Source organism: Chamaea fasciata, unplaced genomic scaffold (genome assembly GCF_029207755.1).
Source record: "Chamaea fasciata isolate MVZ Bird 193981 ecotype frontalis unplaced genomic scaffold, bChaFas1.0.hap1 SCAF_1, whole genome shotgun sequence".
Lineage (NCBI taxonomy): Eukaryota > Metazoa > Chordata > Aves > Passeriformes > Sylviidae > Chamaea > Chamaea fasciata.
Window position 1 is genome coordinate 56193970 of NW_027094086.1, and position 16857 is coordinate 56210826.

Here is a 16857-nt window from a genome sequence, read left to right on the forward strand (position 1 = left end):
TCAAAAGACCAAAGTCTCCTATATCTAAGCACAGGAAAAACTGGAATACCACTGAGAAAAGTATCCTGCATAACATTTTAAGCAGGTACAACAAAGCTGAATAATCAGATTCAATGGATATTAACTAAAACAACTATATTCATTTACAAAATTTTATTACATATAGATCTCACTTGGGCTCCACTATTCCCTGTACCTTCCCTTACAAATGTCCTCCTGGTTCAACATAGGTTTAGGAGAATTGACAATAAAGCAGCACACAAACACAAAGGAAGTATTGTTAAGCATTCAACAATCCTCTCACGTCTACCCAAACCACTTCTCCGAGTACCAAAGCTTTTCTCTGAAAAGGTCCATACATATGAAAGGCATCAGCAAAAAAAAACACCTACTGAATGCACTGAATTTGGTTCCTTGAGAAGACATTTATAGAGAAACATGGGAAGAAATCAGCTGAGCAGTGATCACTGGTGCAATGAATTCAGTTATTTCAGCAGGCTTTGTGTAACTCATTTCACTACCTGAAATGAGTAAGAGCAAGAACACAGGCACTCCTCCAGCAGTAATAGAAGGAACCTAAAACTGGATGCTCTCAAGAGACACACCACATAAAAATGCTTATATAAAAGTACTCTAAGAGGCATATCAAAAGCAGATCTTTGAAAAGCTTTTACTTCCCATTTTTCAGGCAGAATTCTCTACTCAAGCAGAACCAAACGTGATAAAAAAGCACACACTACAGCAAGTTGTCACTTTTAGAAAGAAAAATAATCAGGAAATTTTTCTACAATTACTGTTTGCATATTCGTGCTATGACACAGAGGAACAACTACAAGAAAAAAAAAAAAAAGAATGGTTTCAAAACTGAGGCTGTGATGAAATTACCCTTAAACAAACTATACTTACTAGAAAAGGAAGTTGCATCCATCTTCCCAACTTTTACTGGAGAACCCATGTTTCTCATTTCTGTGCCCACTTCATTCCACACAGGCTCTAGTTTCTTACAGTGGCCACACCAAGGTGCATAAAACTGAGAAGCAAACACATTTATTTAAAAAAAAAAAAAAAGTAGAAATTGATTTTATAATTAACCCTCAAATCATTAGCATGATTTATTTTCCAGTCATAATAAAATTGCAAGTTAGTTAAAGGTTAGCATGACAAGCAGAATTTATGATTCAGTCCTACTTTTAATACGAAAGTACAAGTTTGAAAAGAATACATTGAATTGCTGCACTATTATATGATTTCTTATTTAGGAATAGACTGCATGGTAACATTACTCTTTTTGAAAGTTAAAAGATCATATAAACAATCTACCCAGGAATGTGAATTTGTCAACAGGCAGAAGATTATCAATGTTTTGGTATAAGAAGATAAGGTCACAATTTAACAAAAGTTGAATTTTGTTTTGCTATACACTGCTGATAACTCCAAATTAGCACATATAGTTTTTCCCACACAAAAATCACAATTCTGGGTAATACAATTTTGAAAATTACACTACATATTTAGGTGAGGAAAGGAATGTTACCTCATTCACAAGCAATCTCAATCTTTTTAGAGACTCTTTGTCCCTGAAATAGGTGGCATTGAATCTTTCCAAAGAATTTAGAAAAGAGGGTTCTCATATATTTGATCTTTCAGCGCCAATAGAAGTCTAGAACAAGACCAGCTGATATAATTAATGAAATGAACTATAACAATTCTCAACAGAGGTTATCACCTCCTGAGTGTGTTAGGTAACCTGCTTTCCTCCTTTAAGGACTGCAAAATATAGACTGAAGCCTATTCAGCAGGCTATATAGCAGTCCATTCAGCCTATTCCTGGTACAACCTGAGCAGCAGACAGATTACTGATCTATTCTGTCAAAATTACTGTCATGACATTTTTCTGCATCATGTACAAACAATTTTCCCAACGATGAAGCAGCCTGACTCCAGAGTGTAGTGCTGTGCATTCTGTCTTTTGATTTCCACCAGCAGATCTTCCTGCCCGTTTTTCTTACATACTCACATCTACAAGCCAAATGTCATCTTTACGGTTTTCTTTAAACCTAGAAAGAGGAAAAAAAGAAATCAATAAATTACAGATCTGAAAATAAAGTAGTGAAGTGCATGGGTGAAACAGGAAAAGTCCACACTAAGGTTAGTATAAAACTATAGATACAAAATTTCTCATTTGTTTCTTTCTTTGAGGGTGGGGAAACAGATATATATTATTACACTATTTTTTAGTATAATATTGCTCCTGTACATGATACTACGCACACAGCTGAGCCAATTAGGTTTCTCTAACTATTTCCTAAGACAAAAAAAAAAACCCAACAAAACAGAAAACCAACAAGAAATAATACACACCAAAACACACAGAAGATATTTGACTAGCATGTGGAATCTAGGGGGAAGAAGTATTTTGCAGTTGTCTTAGTTACATTAAATTCATTTGATTTTGTATTTTTATATACCATCTAATACATACCCCTTGAGCATTGGTTCAAACTGTTAATCTTAGCTTTACTAAATGTAAACTAACTAAATTATCTCTAACATCAACATGCCAAGCAATTTTAGTTCAACCTCCTTGAACATTCTACTATAGGTGTGTCAGTTTATAGTTCTATTAAAGTTGCACACAACCAAGAAACCAACATAATGGAATAAAAATGATCAAGTTATTGTCAAAATTCAGATATACACAGGTACTATTGAATTTTCTTAATGCTAGACAAATGGCATTTAAATTGACTGATTTTATTAACTGCAAATCTGTCATTGAATTCTAAAACCTCTAATACAAAACTAAGCTTGACAAATCAAAGTTTTTGGTACCTCCCAAAATGCTGCTTCCACATTTCACTATTGTCAGGATGATATGAATTACTGCATTAGTTAACTAGATCTATGAAGAGAATTAAAAGTAGCTAGATATAAGGTTTATTAGATTTAAAAGTATGGTTTATTTTTGTAAAAGACTGGTTTCTTAAAAGTGACTAGGACTGGGACTAAAGTCACACACTATAACATACATAATACAACATTCTTACTGAACCACTCTTCTTGTGAAATGAGACATTTACATATAATTATGCAGTAAGTGTGGATCTACATTCCAAGATACAATTAATATAAGTTATAAGCCAACTTGTCAGCTCCCAATATGCAGCATGCCTAAGCAGTAGGCAGAATTTATTACATTTCATTTAAAGTTGAATCTGTCATTAGTCCATAATGGTTTTGAAGAAATACTAATGCGGATACCGGCTTACTGTTTGACAGAAATAATTCAGAAATCATGAATATAATCCAATTACAGCGTTGAGTGTTAGAAATTTAGAATTGCAGCATTTCACTGGTAAATTCCAGCCTATTTTATTGATACCATACCAAGGGTGCAATGCCTGTACAGCAGCAGGAAAGGTATTTGGAGAGACTATGCTGTGGAACTGCTAAAGGAAACTAGCATTTTTAAGTCACAAAATTGCTAAGTTGAAAACCTCACTAAAAATTTACTTCACCACCCTAAACACTACAGAGCTAATGAAAGAACCAGTGAGAGCCCAGCATCTCCTGAGAACTCTACCAGAGCTACAGCTAACTTCCAATTACAATGTCAAATAATTGGCTATGATGCAAGACACAGAAAGCAGTGAATCAGAAGATCCTGGGCCATACTTCAATTTAGAATATCACTTTTTCTTTGCATAAGAAGAATTTACAATTAAATGTTCTCCTTCTTCTGTCACAGTACAACTGTCATGGCAAATTGTAAAGAGCATTAAAGTACTGAGAAAGGTAGACTGCAACCTTGCGAGAAAGAATGACACTTCTGGAGGCTGAGCTTTCCAACAGAGTTTAATAACTTTGACCTAAGATCATATAAAAAATACACTAGTTACTATAACAATAAATTTAACGTACTTCTCATCTACAATCACCTATTTAATCAACTTCTACAGAAACTAAAATCTGAAATTTAACAAAACACCAACTACCAAAACACACTCTAGTTTTGCTAAGATCAATTATTAAGTTACTAGACAATATTAAGGAAGTTCAACATGCTGCTGAAGGAAAACAGAAATCTCTCTACAAATGAGCAGTCAAGCGTTTTCTAAAGATTTTGTTTCTAGGCCCTATAATATGTTTTTCAAGCACAACATTTCAGTGTCTCTTTTTAATTGCCCTGTGCAATCCTCTGTCAGCTGACAGAAACACAATCACACTGGTGGAAAGATGGCTTAAGTTATGTATGTCCTTGAGTCAAAATTATTTGTGTCAAACCCAACCACATGACCAAATGTTGTCTCAGCCCCCACTTAAACCAAGCACCCCACTTAATCACGAACAGTTTAAAGAAACCAGCATGAGGCAAAACTGAACACCAAGGTCACAATTCCAAGGGCCTTAAAACTACCCAGCTGCTCTATCTATTCCTTGCTTCCCCCTTGCACCTTTTCTGATGCTTCTGATCCTGGTTTGAGCTACCCCACAGATAGAAAAACGCTTCCTTTTTATGTCAGGTTACTTATCTGCTTCATCACCACACTAGAACAAGTCCACACCCATCAAAAGATGAGTACTGATCTGAGGCAGCAGATTTGCTGTCAGAGCAGCACAAGGCAAGAGGAACCACAGCTCATTTTGTGCATCCCTCCTGCAGACCAGCTCTGTCAGCTCTGCTCTGCTCTTTGTTTTCCTATATCCTGTAAGCTTAAGAAAGGGACCTGTGCTTTGTACCAGTCCACATTACCCACAACTACTAAAACTCAAACACAACACAAAGCTTTCAGCAACAGCAGAACATCCATAATGTTTAGGCATCTATAAAATGGAAAACTTGAAACATCACCAGTCACTGTTACCCAGTTTGGCACAAAATTAAACTAAAATTTAAATTACTTAAATTAAATTTTAATTTCAGTTAAATTTAAATTGTTTTCCTGACCTCTCTCACCATTTGTCAATTAGCTAAAAAAACATTTCAAAAAATCCCCCAAAAAACCTGCCTTGAACAATTCTTCAATTCTTATTCTCTGCAAATACACACATCTGTATAGTTTTGTAATCAAAAATTTCAAATGTTCTAAAATAAGATTTCTTTTTATCAGTTACTTAAAAAAGTTATGTGACAACAGAATCAAGATTCTTCACTCCAAAACAGCAAATACATCTAAATGCACACGTGGATACATGATATGGGAACGTGATGCAGGAGCACAGATAGGCTAAGTGCAATGCATCTTCAGCCCTTTAAAGTGACTAGGACTGGGACAAAAGTCACACACTATAACATACACAATACAACATTCTTACTGCACCACTCAAGCTTTGAAAATCAAGTCCAAACAGTTCCCATGCTTCAGCTGTTTTTTCACAACACCACAGACATTGGTGTGTCTCTCCTGAGAACTCCTTCTGTATGTTCCCAAACCCTCACCCATAAAACCATTATGCATCACCTGATCTTATGATTAACAAGCAATACTGTAAAAACGTGAGTGGTTTCCTGATAGTTTAGCTCTTTGATGCAATTTACTGTGGATTGAACCCTCATGGAAACATCACCTTTAACTGGCTGAATTCATCCCAAAGCAGTCATCTAATGCCAACTACACCTCCCCTATCAGCTATTATTTTCCATACCTTCTCTTTCAATTCCAATAATCCTACTGCTTTGTAGCACTTGATATTGACCTGCTAATCTGACCAAAAAAAAAAAAAAAAAACCAAACTAAACCATTTGGGTGATTTTCTTGGGAAACAGCAACTATGTAGCTATCAAACTACTACAGCAAACCAGTACACCAACAGCCACACTACACAACCAAGTTCTTGGCAGGACTACCCACTTCAACTCCTGCACAGTCTCGGGACTAATTCTGTTGTTAAGGCACATTTTTACACAAATACTGCTGGCACTTCAAGCAGCATGAACTAGTCCTGCAAGCTGCTTTCTCTCTTCCGTTTCTAGCCACGCATGAACACACTTAAAGTCGTTCTCCCAAACCCTCGTGGCTGCCATGCCGCAAACTCTCATGAAGAACTTCGTTAAATGCAGTCAGCTTTTATCTGGGGCAGGAACCAACCTCACCAAAAAGAAAGAACAAGCAAGGAAGCCCAAGAACATTTCTGGCAACGCCACGATAGTAACTGCTTTAAAGAAACTGAAAAATTAAATTTTTCCTCAGCTTGATTAGCTGAACCTCCTTAACATGTGAGACTGAGGAGAGACCTCACAGGAGTCTACAACTTCCTCCAGAGAGGAAGCACAGGCGCAGTAAGTGATCTCTCTGGTGGCCAGTGACATGACCCGAGGGAACAGCATAAAGCTGTGTTGCTGAGGTTTAGGTTGGATAGCAGGAAAATGGTTTTTCACCCAGAGGGTGGCTAGGCTCTGGAACAGGCCTCCCAGGGAAGTGGTCACAGCACCAAGCCCGACCGAGCTAAACGAGTGTTTGGACAATACTATCAGACACATGGTATGACTTTTTGGGAGTCCTATGCAGGGACAGGAATTGTACTTCAATGATCCTTGTGGGTCCCTTCCAACAAATGATATTCTATATTTCAGGTCACAGTCTTTCTGTCCTATTTGCTATAAAAAGCCACAATCTTTTCCAGCGTAGCTTTCTTGACAAGCACACTACTCACAAAGTCTGGGGTCATGTTCCTCACAAGAAGACAAACAGTATCTTGGCAATCAGGCAAGACATCCCAATACTTACGACTCATCTAGATCCTCCACAAACCCCGCACCTGACGCCACCACATGTGCAACCACTGCGAGGCAAAGGAAAAGCGATCCGTGAGTGATGCCCGAACCAACCCGGGGTGCTCACCCACTCCAGCTGACAGGCTCCCTTCCCTCCCGGCCCCTCACGCCCCCCGCGCTGCCCGTCTCCCAGCCCCACCGCTTTCCCCGCTGTGCCCTGCAGCCCAGCCCGGCGGAGCCGGCGCCGCCCGCCCATCACCTGCCGCCCAGAGGAGGCAGCGCGGCCCCCCGCACCGCGCCGCTGCCATGTTGACAGAGCCGCGGCACGGCCGGAAGGGGAAGCGCGGGCCTCTCCCCACGGCGCAGGCGCGGGGCGGCGGGCGGTGGGGCGGCCCCGGCGGCCTCGGCGGTGTTCGCCCTGCTGGAGGAGGGCAGGGAGGGAGGCACGCGTGGCACCGCCGCACGGAGCGCAGGATGCACAGGCTCTGTCATCTCCCTAGCGGGGGAAGTCTCGTTCAGTTGAATCAGTTGAATCAATGCTCTACTTGTCTGGAAGAATAAGCCTCGTCCTCCTTCCAGCGGGAACACGTGTGCCGCCTGTCATGTTGCCGGCTGCCTGCCGTGGGTAGAGCTCACCCCCTGCCTTGCTGCTGTGTCAGCAGCCTTCCTCCAGCATGGGCGAGAAACTTGCTCACTTTAATGTCCGTGCCATTCCTTCCTTCGTTCAAACCTGTTACTGTCTTTCTCATCTTTAGCTACGGTGTTTTTTTGTGTCAGTGCAGATCTGCCGGTCCTGGTAGGGCAAGTAGTCCTGCTTGTATAAAAACTTCAATTAAAGCAGGTCTGGGATTGTTCAGCCTGGAAAAGACGAGGCTCAGGGGAACCTTATTAATGTGTGCGACCTGAAAGGGGTCGCAAATAGACCAAAGCTGGGCTCTTGCCAGTGGTGCCCAGTGCCAGGGCAAAAGGAAACGGGCATAAAGTGAAACACAGGAGATTCTCTCAGAATGTGAGGAAACACTTCCTCACGGCTAGAGTGACTTGAGTGCTGCCCACCAGTCTCCCACCTCAGATACTCAGAAGCCACCGGGACATGGACCTGAACAACAATCTCTTGATGGTCCTGCCTGAGCAGAGGGTTTGGACCAAATCACTTCCAGAGGTCCCTCCCAGCCTCAACCACTGTGATTCTGTGATCTATCCCATTACAGTTTTCATTCCTGTAGTGTAAGCTCTTATCATTTCTCCCTATACTAGAATTGCTTTCCTAAGCTGTACAGGCAAATGTTTGAGATCTTTGTCAGAAAAGGATCATCCAGTTCTTCTGAATTGTGTTTAAGCCTTTTCATCTAATGATAAGTCCTATTATCTCTTTGAGTAATGAAATTGCTTCATTTTTTGGCTGCTCTGTGTGTGTGTGCACATGTGCTTGTACTTACATGGATGTAGATACATGTTCTCTTGGCTGCTCGTTACCTTCTGCACTGGGCCATACCTGGTCTGGTGAAGATGTACTGTTCACTTAATGCCTGTTGGATTCATGAAATAATCCCCAGAGTTGTCCAGCCCTCTGCAAAAGCCAACTTCTATATCATAGGCTAAGAAATAGGTCAAGGGCTGAGACTATATATGCAATTCTAAAATATCTAACTCTGGCCTGTGGTTGACATATTTTTTCCTTCTCACATTTTACTGAAGGACTCTACAATATTAAGACTATTTCACATTTTTTCCCTCTTACCCCTCAGCCTCCAATGATGGGAGAACTAACAAGTTCTTGACATCTGTATTGGATAAACGGTGACAATTATTCACTGAATGCAGAGAATTTCTGTTCCATAGCATTTCACCTTCTGTACACCACAGTTGTCTAAGCAGTGTCTGTATGCCTGACCAAATGAGAGATGGCATCTTTTTGATCCTAATCTAACTGCTGTCTAGACTGAGACAATGAAAACAATTTGCTCCATCAATCCGTTAGTAGAAAATCCATACGGGAGAAAATGGGCATAGCCAAGTAACTGTTAAATTAGTGTAATCCTGTTCTCTTACTCAGACAGTTTATGACTGGCTTTAAATAACTTTTAAAGGGAAATAAACATTTTGCATAGCTTTGTAGAGATTTGAATGAAGCACTGTGTACACCTTCTAGGTCCTATTTGTCAGCTTTGAGTTTTATTCTTTTTGCAGGTAATGGAATATGATTGTTCTAACTTTTGCATTTAGTGAGCCAAACTTGTCTCCTGAAAAAAATAGCCTGTAAATTATTCTTGAGCTACTTTATCTTGAAATTGAAGGAGTTGCTGTATATTTACTTGGTAACTAAATTTACGCTCACATAGACAACTCTATGCTTTATTTATTTATACAGTTTTTGCTGAAGCTTTAATGTATAAAATGTGTATAAAAGATAGTTCTTGCACTATAGCCAAGTAAAAATGTCATGGGAAAAACATGTAACGTGGAAACCAAATAAGTTGGATAATGATAGATGAGAAATGTCAAGGGGTTTTTGTGGTTTTTATTATTTCTACTATGGCTATTTTGTTTGAAGAAGATGCAGGATTAATGTATTAAATAAATTATTAAATTCAGTGGAGAATTTAGTGTAGAAAAAGAATGATTTGGTGTATGAACTGAACAGGAGATATGAAAAGAAAAAAAAAAAAAAACACCACAGTGAAGGGTAAGAAGCAAAAAGCACAGAGAATATTGTTGAAATCCTGGGAGATACTGCTGGGAAAAGTGGGAATTATAGGGAAATTAGCAAACATTGAAACATTGGAAATTGAACATGCAAGGGTTCAAAGGTTCCTTCCAATCCATATTGTGTAGGATGATTGAATGGTCCTGCTGTCCCATTTTTTTTTTTTTGAACCTGATAGATGGGGAATTTCAACAAAGACAAAAGCCAGGCTTTGCCTTGTAGCCTTGCCTTGAAGGGGGATTTGCAGAGGAATCTTGCTGTTGCAGGATTTTCAGTCTGTTTGTGCAGGTTGTGCACTCTTCTTGGATTTATATGGAACTCTGAATTATACAATGTGGGCTTAGTTTTACTGGAATGTGTGAACTTTTGCTTTAAGAGATAATCTCTTTCAAGTAATTTCCTGTCTAAGTTTCATTAACATTGTAAACAGAATATCTAGGTTGATTTCAATACACATTTGTATAAATAAAATACTTAGAAGATTAAAATTCTTTGCACACATCTTTATTAATATACAGTAGATAACATGTCCATGACACCGTATTAAAGGAGACTTTTCTGGGGGAAGGTCCCAGGAAAACCAAAGGCAATGTAATAAAAGGGGTAACTTAAAATGAGGCATGAGGGAGGCATATCTTGACACTAACGCTGTCCCTGTACTGACAGTGCTAAACATGTGGCCAGTGAGCTTGGTATGACTCACCAGAAGTTATAGAATCACAGAATGGTTTGGGTTGGAAGGGACCTTCAAATCATCTAGTTCCAAACCCCCTGCTCAGGGCAGGAATGGCTTTCATTAGACTGGATTGCTTACTAGCCCCATCCAGCCTGGCCTTGAACGCTGCCAGGGATGGAGCATCCACAACTTCTCTGGGCAACATGTTCCATTGTCTCACCACTGCCACAGTAAAGAACTTCTTCCCAATATCTAATTTAAACCTGCCCTCTTTCAGTTTAAAGCCACCCCACCTGGTCCTGTCACTATGCTCCCCTGTAAAAAGTCTCTCTTCAGCTCTCTCTTTTAGGTCCCCTTCAAGTACTGGAAGGTGCTATAAGGTCCCACTGGAGCCTTCTCCAGGCTGAACAACGCCAACTCTCTCAGCCTGTCTCCACAGGACAAGTGCTTCAGGCCTTTAACCATCTTTGTAGCCAGAAGGTTGTTTTGGCTTATCACCTGCTCCTGATGCCTTCCTTCATTCCTGAGAACCATGAAAGCTGCCAGTGGCTAAATCTAGTAAATTATTTTTTAGTGTCAATATGCTCCCAGCCACCATCTTGCTAGGGCAAGTCAGGAGCACTTCAGGACATGTGTGTATTTTTTGCAGTGAATTAAGCCTGTTAGTCCTAGGAGTCTGATCCAAGCTTGTGTGCATGCACCCATTTTTTGGTCATGTCAGGCACATTCATCTCCTCCTTTGCCTTGGGAAAACATTCTGTTTTCTATTTGGCCAGAAAATTTGTGCATCCATTTTCTATGCTGTCTCTCAGAATTAACAAAAGCTGTGGTTCTTGACTGTATAGAACAGTCAAGATAAAATAACTCTAACAATCTCACACATGACTGAGGACTGTTTTAGTGTAAGTATTACATAAATTAATAATGTCTTCAGTCCTAACTCTGTCATGCACAACAGCCAGTAGACTGAGCGTATTTACTAGTGCTGAAAGAACCAGAGTCTCAATTCTAGCGTTTTTTGATGGTAAATAGCAGCAAGTCACACCGATGATAAAGAGATCAAGGCAGAAAAGAGTGTTAAGAGAACTCACAAAAATTACTAAAATTCACGTTATAGATTTCCTTACTTTTGATCTTTCAGTAACTCAACTAGTTTGTTTCATCAGTTCACTGAAAGAGTGCGACTTGATGATTTTTCTGCATGCCTTCCAACTGAGATGATTCTGTGACCTGTACCAGGGCCCCAACCTTCATGCCCCCATCAATTCTCTGCATGGCTGCTTTGTACAGGACCCAGCAGCCAAAGATGGCAACTCTCCCTGTGACTCACCAGGCTCACACCCTGCCTCTCCCATGGGAGCCCTGGAGGCCCTAACCGAGCCCTCCACACTGCACAGCATGGCCACATTTCCCCCAAGGCCAGGGCACCTCACTGCCCCTTCCAGTGTCCTCTACCCAGGCCCTCAGTGGTTCTGGAAGGGAAGGCATTAGCAGGCACAAGCCTCCGTCCTGGCCCAGTCCTGTTTCCCTTGCATTGCCAGGCACCATTCAGGATTTTTACAGTGCTCAGGAGTGAGGGCAAAAACAAGCCCTGTGGCAAGGTGAGTAATGAAGCCTCCACCCTGGACACACCTGTGCTGGCTCTGCACATCCCATTGTCCCCTGTGGCTTGCCTAACTCAGACCTCCAGGAGCCTGGGAAGGAACAGCCTCAGCTCATCCTCTCCAATCTGCTGGCAAGGCAAGGCAAGGCAAGGCAAGGCAAGACAAGGTGTTTGTTCCCCTGTTCCTGCTGACTGTCAGAGTTTTTCTGAAATGATATTCCGTTGTGATACAGGCAGAGGGGAGGGATGAGCATAAGGCACATATAGGCTATAGAACATATAACTACTTTGTTGTGGGTAACCCCAGGAGTGACCCTGACCTTCAGTGCTGTCTCTGAGTGTGACAGGACATCCACCATTAACTACTCAAGAGTCTATCGACAAATGGGTGTGAGAAATAGAAGATGGGAAGGAAGGCATGGGCAGAATGACAAGGTGAAGAAAAAAATGAATTGCTGACAATTTAGCTCTTTCCTCTCATTCTTCTTTGCCACTAGATTTTTTGTGCAAGCTGAGAGATCGTGAAAGTAAAGGAGAAACACTCTGGCTGTGATCTCCCAGCCTGCAGCATTTTAGGGAGGATGAGAGCTGTATTGAAGCCCAATGCAGGAGAGGAGGCTGCGCAGATGTTAACCCTAGCTAGGGTTAACATCCTCTAACTGAGGACCAAAAGGGCTTGTAGGTGTTCAGAATATGTATAAGTGTGTGTGTGTGGGAGAGGGGAATGTAATGTGGCGAAAATTTATCTGTACATAATTTCTTCTCAAAGCAACTGTAGCTTGTCCCTTCTCTGTATCAGAACTTCTGTTACCTCTCAGCTCCTGTATATCCTTCAATTTACATAGGAACCTGATACCCTTCTAGCATTACTGCTTCTTGCATCCTGAAACACTGAAATTTGTCTTTTGGTGCAACTCAAAGCTCAGTCCAATCTGTCATATATCAGAAAAGGAGACGTGTCAGGGACTTGTAGGAGGTATTTTGAAAATCACTTTCTTATGACCCTCAGAAACTTGATGCAATGGACCCTCTCTCCTCACTCCCAGCATTTGGTACCTGTGCCATTGTAATCACTCATGGCCCTATGCTTCTGCCAAAAATTTACTTCAAGAAGAAGGGACAGGAAAGAAAAGTCAGGGTTTTCTCTAGTGAATTCTTGTGACTCTCTCTTTTAGGTGAGGAGACTGCAAAGGAGAAGGTTATGTTCCTTACCTGCTAATAGCTTGAAGAACAGAGAGAAGGTTTCAATCTCAGTCTTTTTCACATTGATTTGGGAAGTTGCTAATCAGCTAGGAAATAGTTCAGTGATATAGCATGTCACAGACACTGAGTAGGCATTTGACTTCATCTTGATTTTTTTTTTCCTTTTTTTTTTTTTTTTTTTTTCCCAGCACAACTATTTTCTTTCAATGCCTCGGGAAAAACTAATTTCAGTAGGTTCTGGACCAAGTCCTATCATATCAAACACCTGCTAATAATGTGCTGTTTATTTATCTGTTTCAGATGCTGACATACAGATACAATATACTATCCAGATTTTGAAAGGAGGTGGCCTCCTTCAGCTTGTAATAAATCCTGTTTGGCAACAATGCATTGATAACCTCAAAGGAAAACTTGAAGGATGGGAAAAGGCAAGCACCCCTCCATAGCCTTTACAGCCCAAGAGAGGAATCTGTGACCACTTGCAGCACCAGAACAAAGAACACCATGCAAACATGATTGTGGGCCTGCAAGGGATAAGCTGAGGTATGCACGGACCTCAGAACAATATGCTTTTGTACTGAGCAACTACGCCCTTCCCGTGTGCTGCAGAGCACAGTACAGAGACTGGAATGCATCAGCTGTGCACAGAGCTTGTGAGCTCTGTGGATGTGAGGTGTCCTGCACAGCTCACCCATGTGTCAGCACATCTTCCCGTGCCTCTGCTGTCAGGATTTTTCCACCACTGTGAGCGCCATATTTCAACTACAGGCTGACAGCGTCCCTGTTCTTGTAATTTGCTACTCTTGCCACCACGTGGCGTAAGGGACGGAACACGTAAGGGACGGAAATGGACTGCCTTCCTAAAATGTCTGTACGGCTGGTGCCAAGTCCGTGCTTCAGCAGCATCAGGGTTGTATTCCATAAAGAGGGAAGGTTCTCCAGTTTTCTTATGGCACAGTAGTGATGTTTCTTTACACACACACACACACAAAATGATTGCATATGGATCAGCCTGGGTCTGGGTAATAGAAGGTGCAAGGAAAGGGGTACTGAATTTCCCTTTTGCAAGCAACAAGTGATAGAGGAACTCGTGCTCATGTCAAAGAGAGTAATTATCAAAAATCAGAATCTCACGGACAAAAATGGCAGCTTTCCTGCAATTAAACAGGAACAGTTGGTGCCATATTGAATAAGGATTCATAAATGCATAAATATATTGATACAGTTGGGCATGCAGCTGTGAGAGAATGGAGGAGATTGCTGGCTGGAAACATTTCGGATGCATGTCTGTGAAGGGAAGGGGCAAGCTGGGCCTTGCTCTGGTGGGGCAATGCCCTACCCCACACACTACGTGTCCCTGAGCTTATCCTAGCCTGTCAGTGGCCACCAATCCCTGGCACACTGGGAGGCAATGCTCCACACCTGCATCTGGAGCCCCCATCTAGGCCCAGAGTGGCCAAGACAAGGGAAAAGGAGGAAAGAAAGAAAAATGAGAGCTTGAACAGGAAAAAGAGGCATAGAGGAAGATGTAGGAGTGTTCTATGTGGAAAAAGTTTTGGAGCTAGATTTGGTGGTTAGTGGTAATGCAGCCTGCACCAAGAACTTGTCATAAGAGAGGGAGGAAGAGAAGTCATGTAAAGCGAAGAAGCTGAGATGCTGTCTAATGAAGAAGGCAAACCAAGGAAGTTACACACCTTCTACTACTGCATCCAGTAGTATCTCTCAGTGATGCTAGGTTTCTTTGGTTATATTTTAATATTTGTTTAATGTACATTTTGTTGTATATTTTACTTAATTGTTCATTATTTACCAAATAGATGAGCTATTATATGAAATGTGTAAACATCAAAATGAAGTTTACAAAATGTTATTTCTAAACATTTACACAAAGATTTTATACAAAAAACCTCCGAACAGCTATTCATGGGTTTTTTGCTGTTATGTGAAATCTGAGAAGGTATAGAAAAATATTTATTTCAATTTTAGTAATAATCCAAGAACTAATTTACTAATTTCTAAATTAAGAGATATTCTCAAAGTGTAGGAAAATACATTTTTTCTCTATATTGGTAGAGGTGTTCTGTACTTTTAGAATATTCACCTCCTTGGTAGTTACATGTTATCAAATGGTTAGAATTATAATGGTCACAATTAAGAACTGCTGTCAAAGACGTGTTTAGTAGAACAGTAATCTAAATAAACATAATTCAGCCTTTCACATGTACCAGACTCCAGCAAGGAAGGGGAAGGAGGATATGTACTTTAATTTGAAAGTGACAAGTGCACATTTGTGAACAAATACTTCTATTGTTATATTTTTATGCACTTTTATAAGTACATGCCACCTACAGAAGTGTTTGTCTTCATGTTTAATACCTATACTATCACAAACAAGGTTATCAGCAATTGCATCATTCGATCTTGAATATTTTGATAGAAAGATGCAAATTTATGTTGCTATAAGTGTTTATATCAGTACTTTTTTTTTTCAGTACAAGAATAAGCTATACTGAGATGTTGTATCCTCCCATAACGACTTTGTGTAGGATAATGGGTTTATACTACTGTAACTTTATTGGTACCTAAGTCTGTGCCATAAAATGAGCTAACCAGTAGCACATTTGTCATAAATGATAATTAAATTCAAAATAGTGATAAAATTGTAAAGAGATAATTCCATGTCTAATTAGAAGAACGATTGCACATGATCTGATACACCTTGGAGATTTTTTAATGTGCTTAGCAAAAGATTCCTTACAGTTTTTTCAAGACACAACATGAAGCACAATCTGAATTAAAAGCATAATTTTGAAGGCATTAAAACACTGGCAGTAGGATTTGCCTGGTCTTGCATTAACATTTCACCTTTCCATGTACCCCTAGCTTTTAAAACAGTTTGAATTGATCACTAGAAGTTTTTTGGTTTGGGTTTTTTGTTTTGTTTTGTTTTGTTTTGTTTTGGTGGGGTTTTTCGTGGATTTTTGGTTTTGTTTTTTGGGTTTTTGTTTTGTTTTGTTTTTGGGGGTTTGTTTAGGTTTTGGGTTTTTTGTTTGTTTCTTTCTTTCTTTCTTTTTCCTTGGGGGGATGTGTGTGTATATGTTGAAGACTGAATTTTTTAAAAACTTTTTTTAAACTTTTTTTTTGGTGTGTATTTTAATATACATTCCTTTTATTACAGAGACACCTGGTGGTTCTTGGGTGTATTTACAAAAATAGTATTTTCCTTTTTATGGCTGGATTTGTTTTAAAGTTTGCTTTATCATTTATAATATTTCATCTATTTAGAATCTCCTACGTTGTGGGACAATCTAATTTGAAAATCAGGCTGAGAACACTTACACATTATCCAGTATGCACTGGGTATTGATTCTCATGGCTGATCCAGAGTATTTTCCTTGACTCTTTCCCATCAGAGCTATGAGGAAGAGAGATCCAAGCATATTGTTGACTAAGTGGTGTAAAGATATATTTCTTTCAAAATTTAATTTTTAGAATAATTGGTGTTTGGGTTTCATGTTTTGACCATTCAGTTTGTGTTTTGTTTCTGATTTGTCTGTTCTAAGAGATTGAAATGATGACCAAAAGTTTATGTCAGGACAAGTGTAATGTCCAGATCAGCGTGCTAGTACATAAAGGAAATGCTTTCTACACTAGAAACACTGGCAAGAACAGGACTAAGCTACTATAGAAAAGTTTTAATAGTACTTCATGGATACAGCATTTTCTAAGTAATAGGCAATTACAGGTAATTACACGGGATGCTGATGTTAGATCTCTTCTCACACCACTCCCAGACTGTCAGGCAAGACAGTGTGGATCAGGTCCCGGAGCAGCGCCTGAGGTGTTCCAGCAGGTTCTCCCAATGTCCCTGACTGTAGCTGCCCTGTCACAGCAGTCCTGACACCCACCCACAGCAGGGCTCTGCTTGCACAGCTCCAGCAGGTTCGTGACCT

General features: G+C 40.3%; 1 protein-coding gene across 6 annotated transcripts in view; it reads right to left on the reverse strand.

Moving 5' to 3' along the window:
- TMX3 (thioredoxin related transmembrane protein 3) overlaps nt 1-7045 on the reverse strand; it is a 29423-nt gene extending 22378 nt beyond the window's left edge. For all 6 annotated transcript variants that reach the window (XR_010720901.1, XM_066184218.1, XM_066184208.1 and 3 more), the window contains exons 1-4: nt 6975-7045; nt 6729-6783; nt 2018-2057; nt 907-1030 (exon numbers count right to left, since the gene is read on the reverse strand). Coding sequence is in view for 5 of the 6 variants with exons in the window: in XM_066184218.1 (XP_066040315.1) it covers nt 907-1030; nt 2018-2057; nt 6729-6783; nt 6975-7023 (268 nt within the window). In the remaining variant the exon portion in view is untranslated. The remainder of the gene's footprint in view (nt 1-906; nt 1031-2017; nt 2058-6728; nt 6784-6974) is intronic.
- Nucleotides 7046-16857: the final 9812 nt, after the last annotated feature.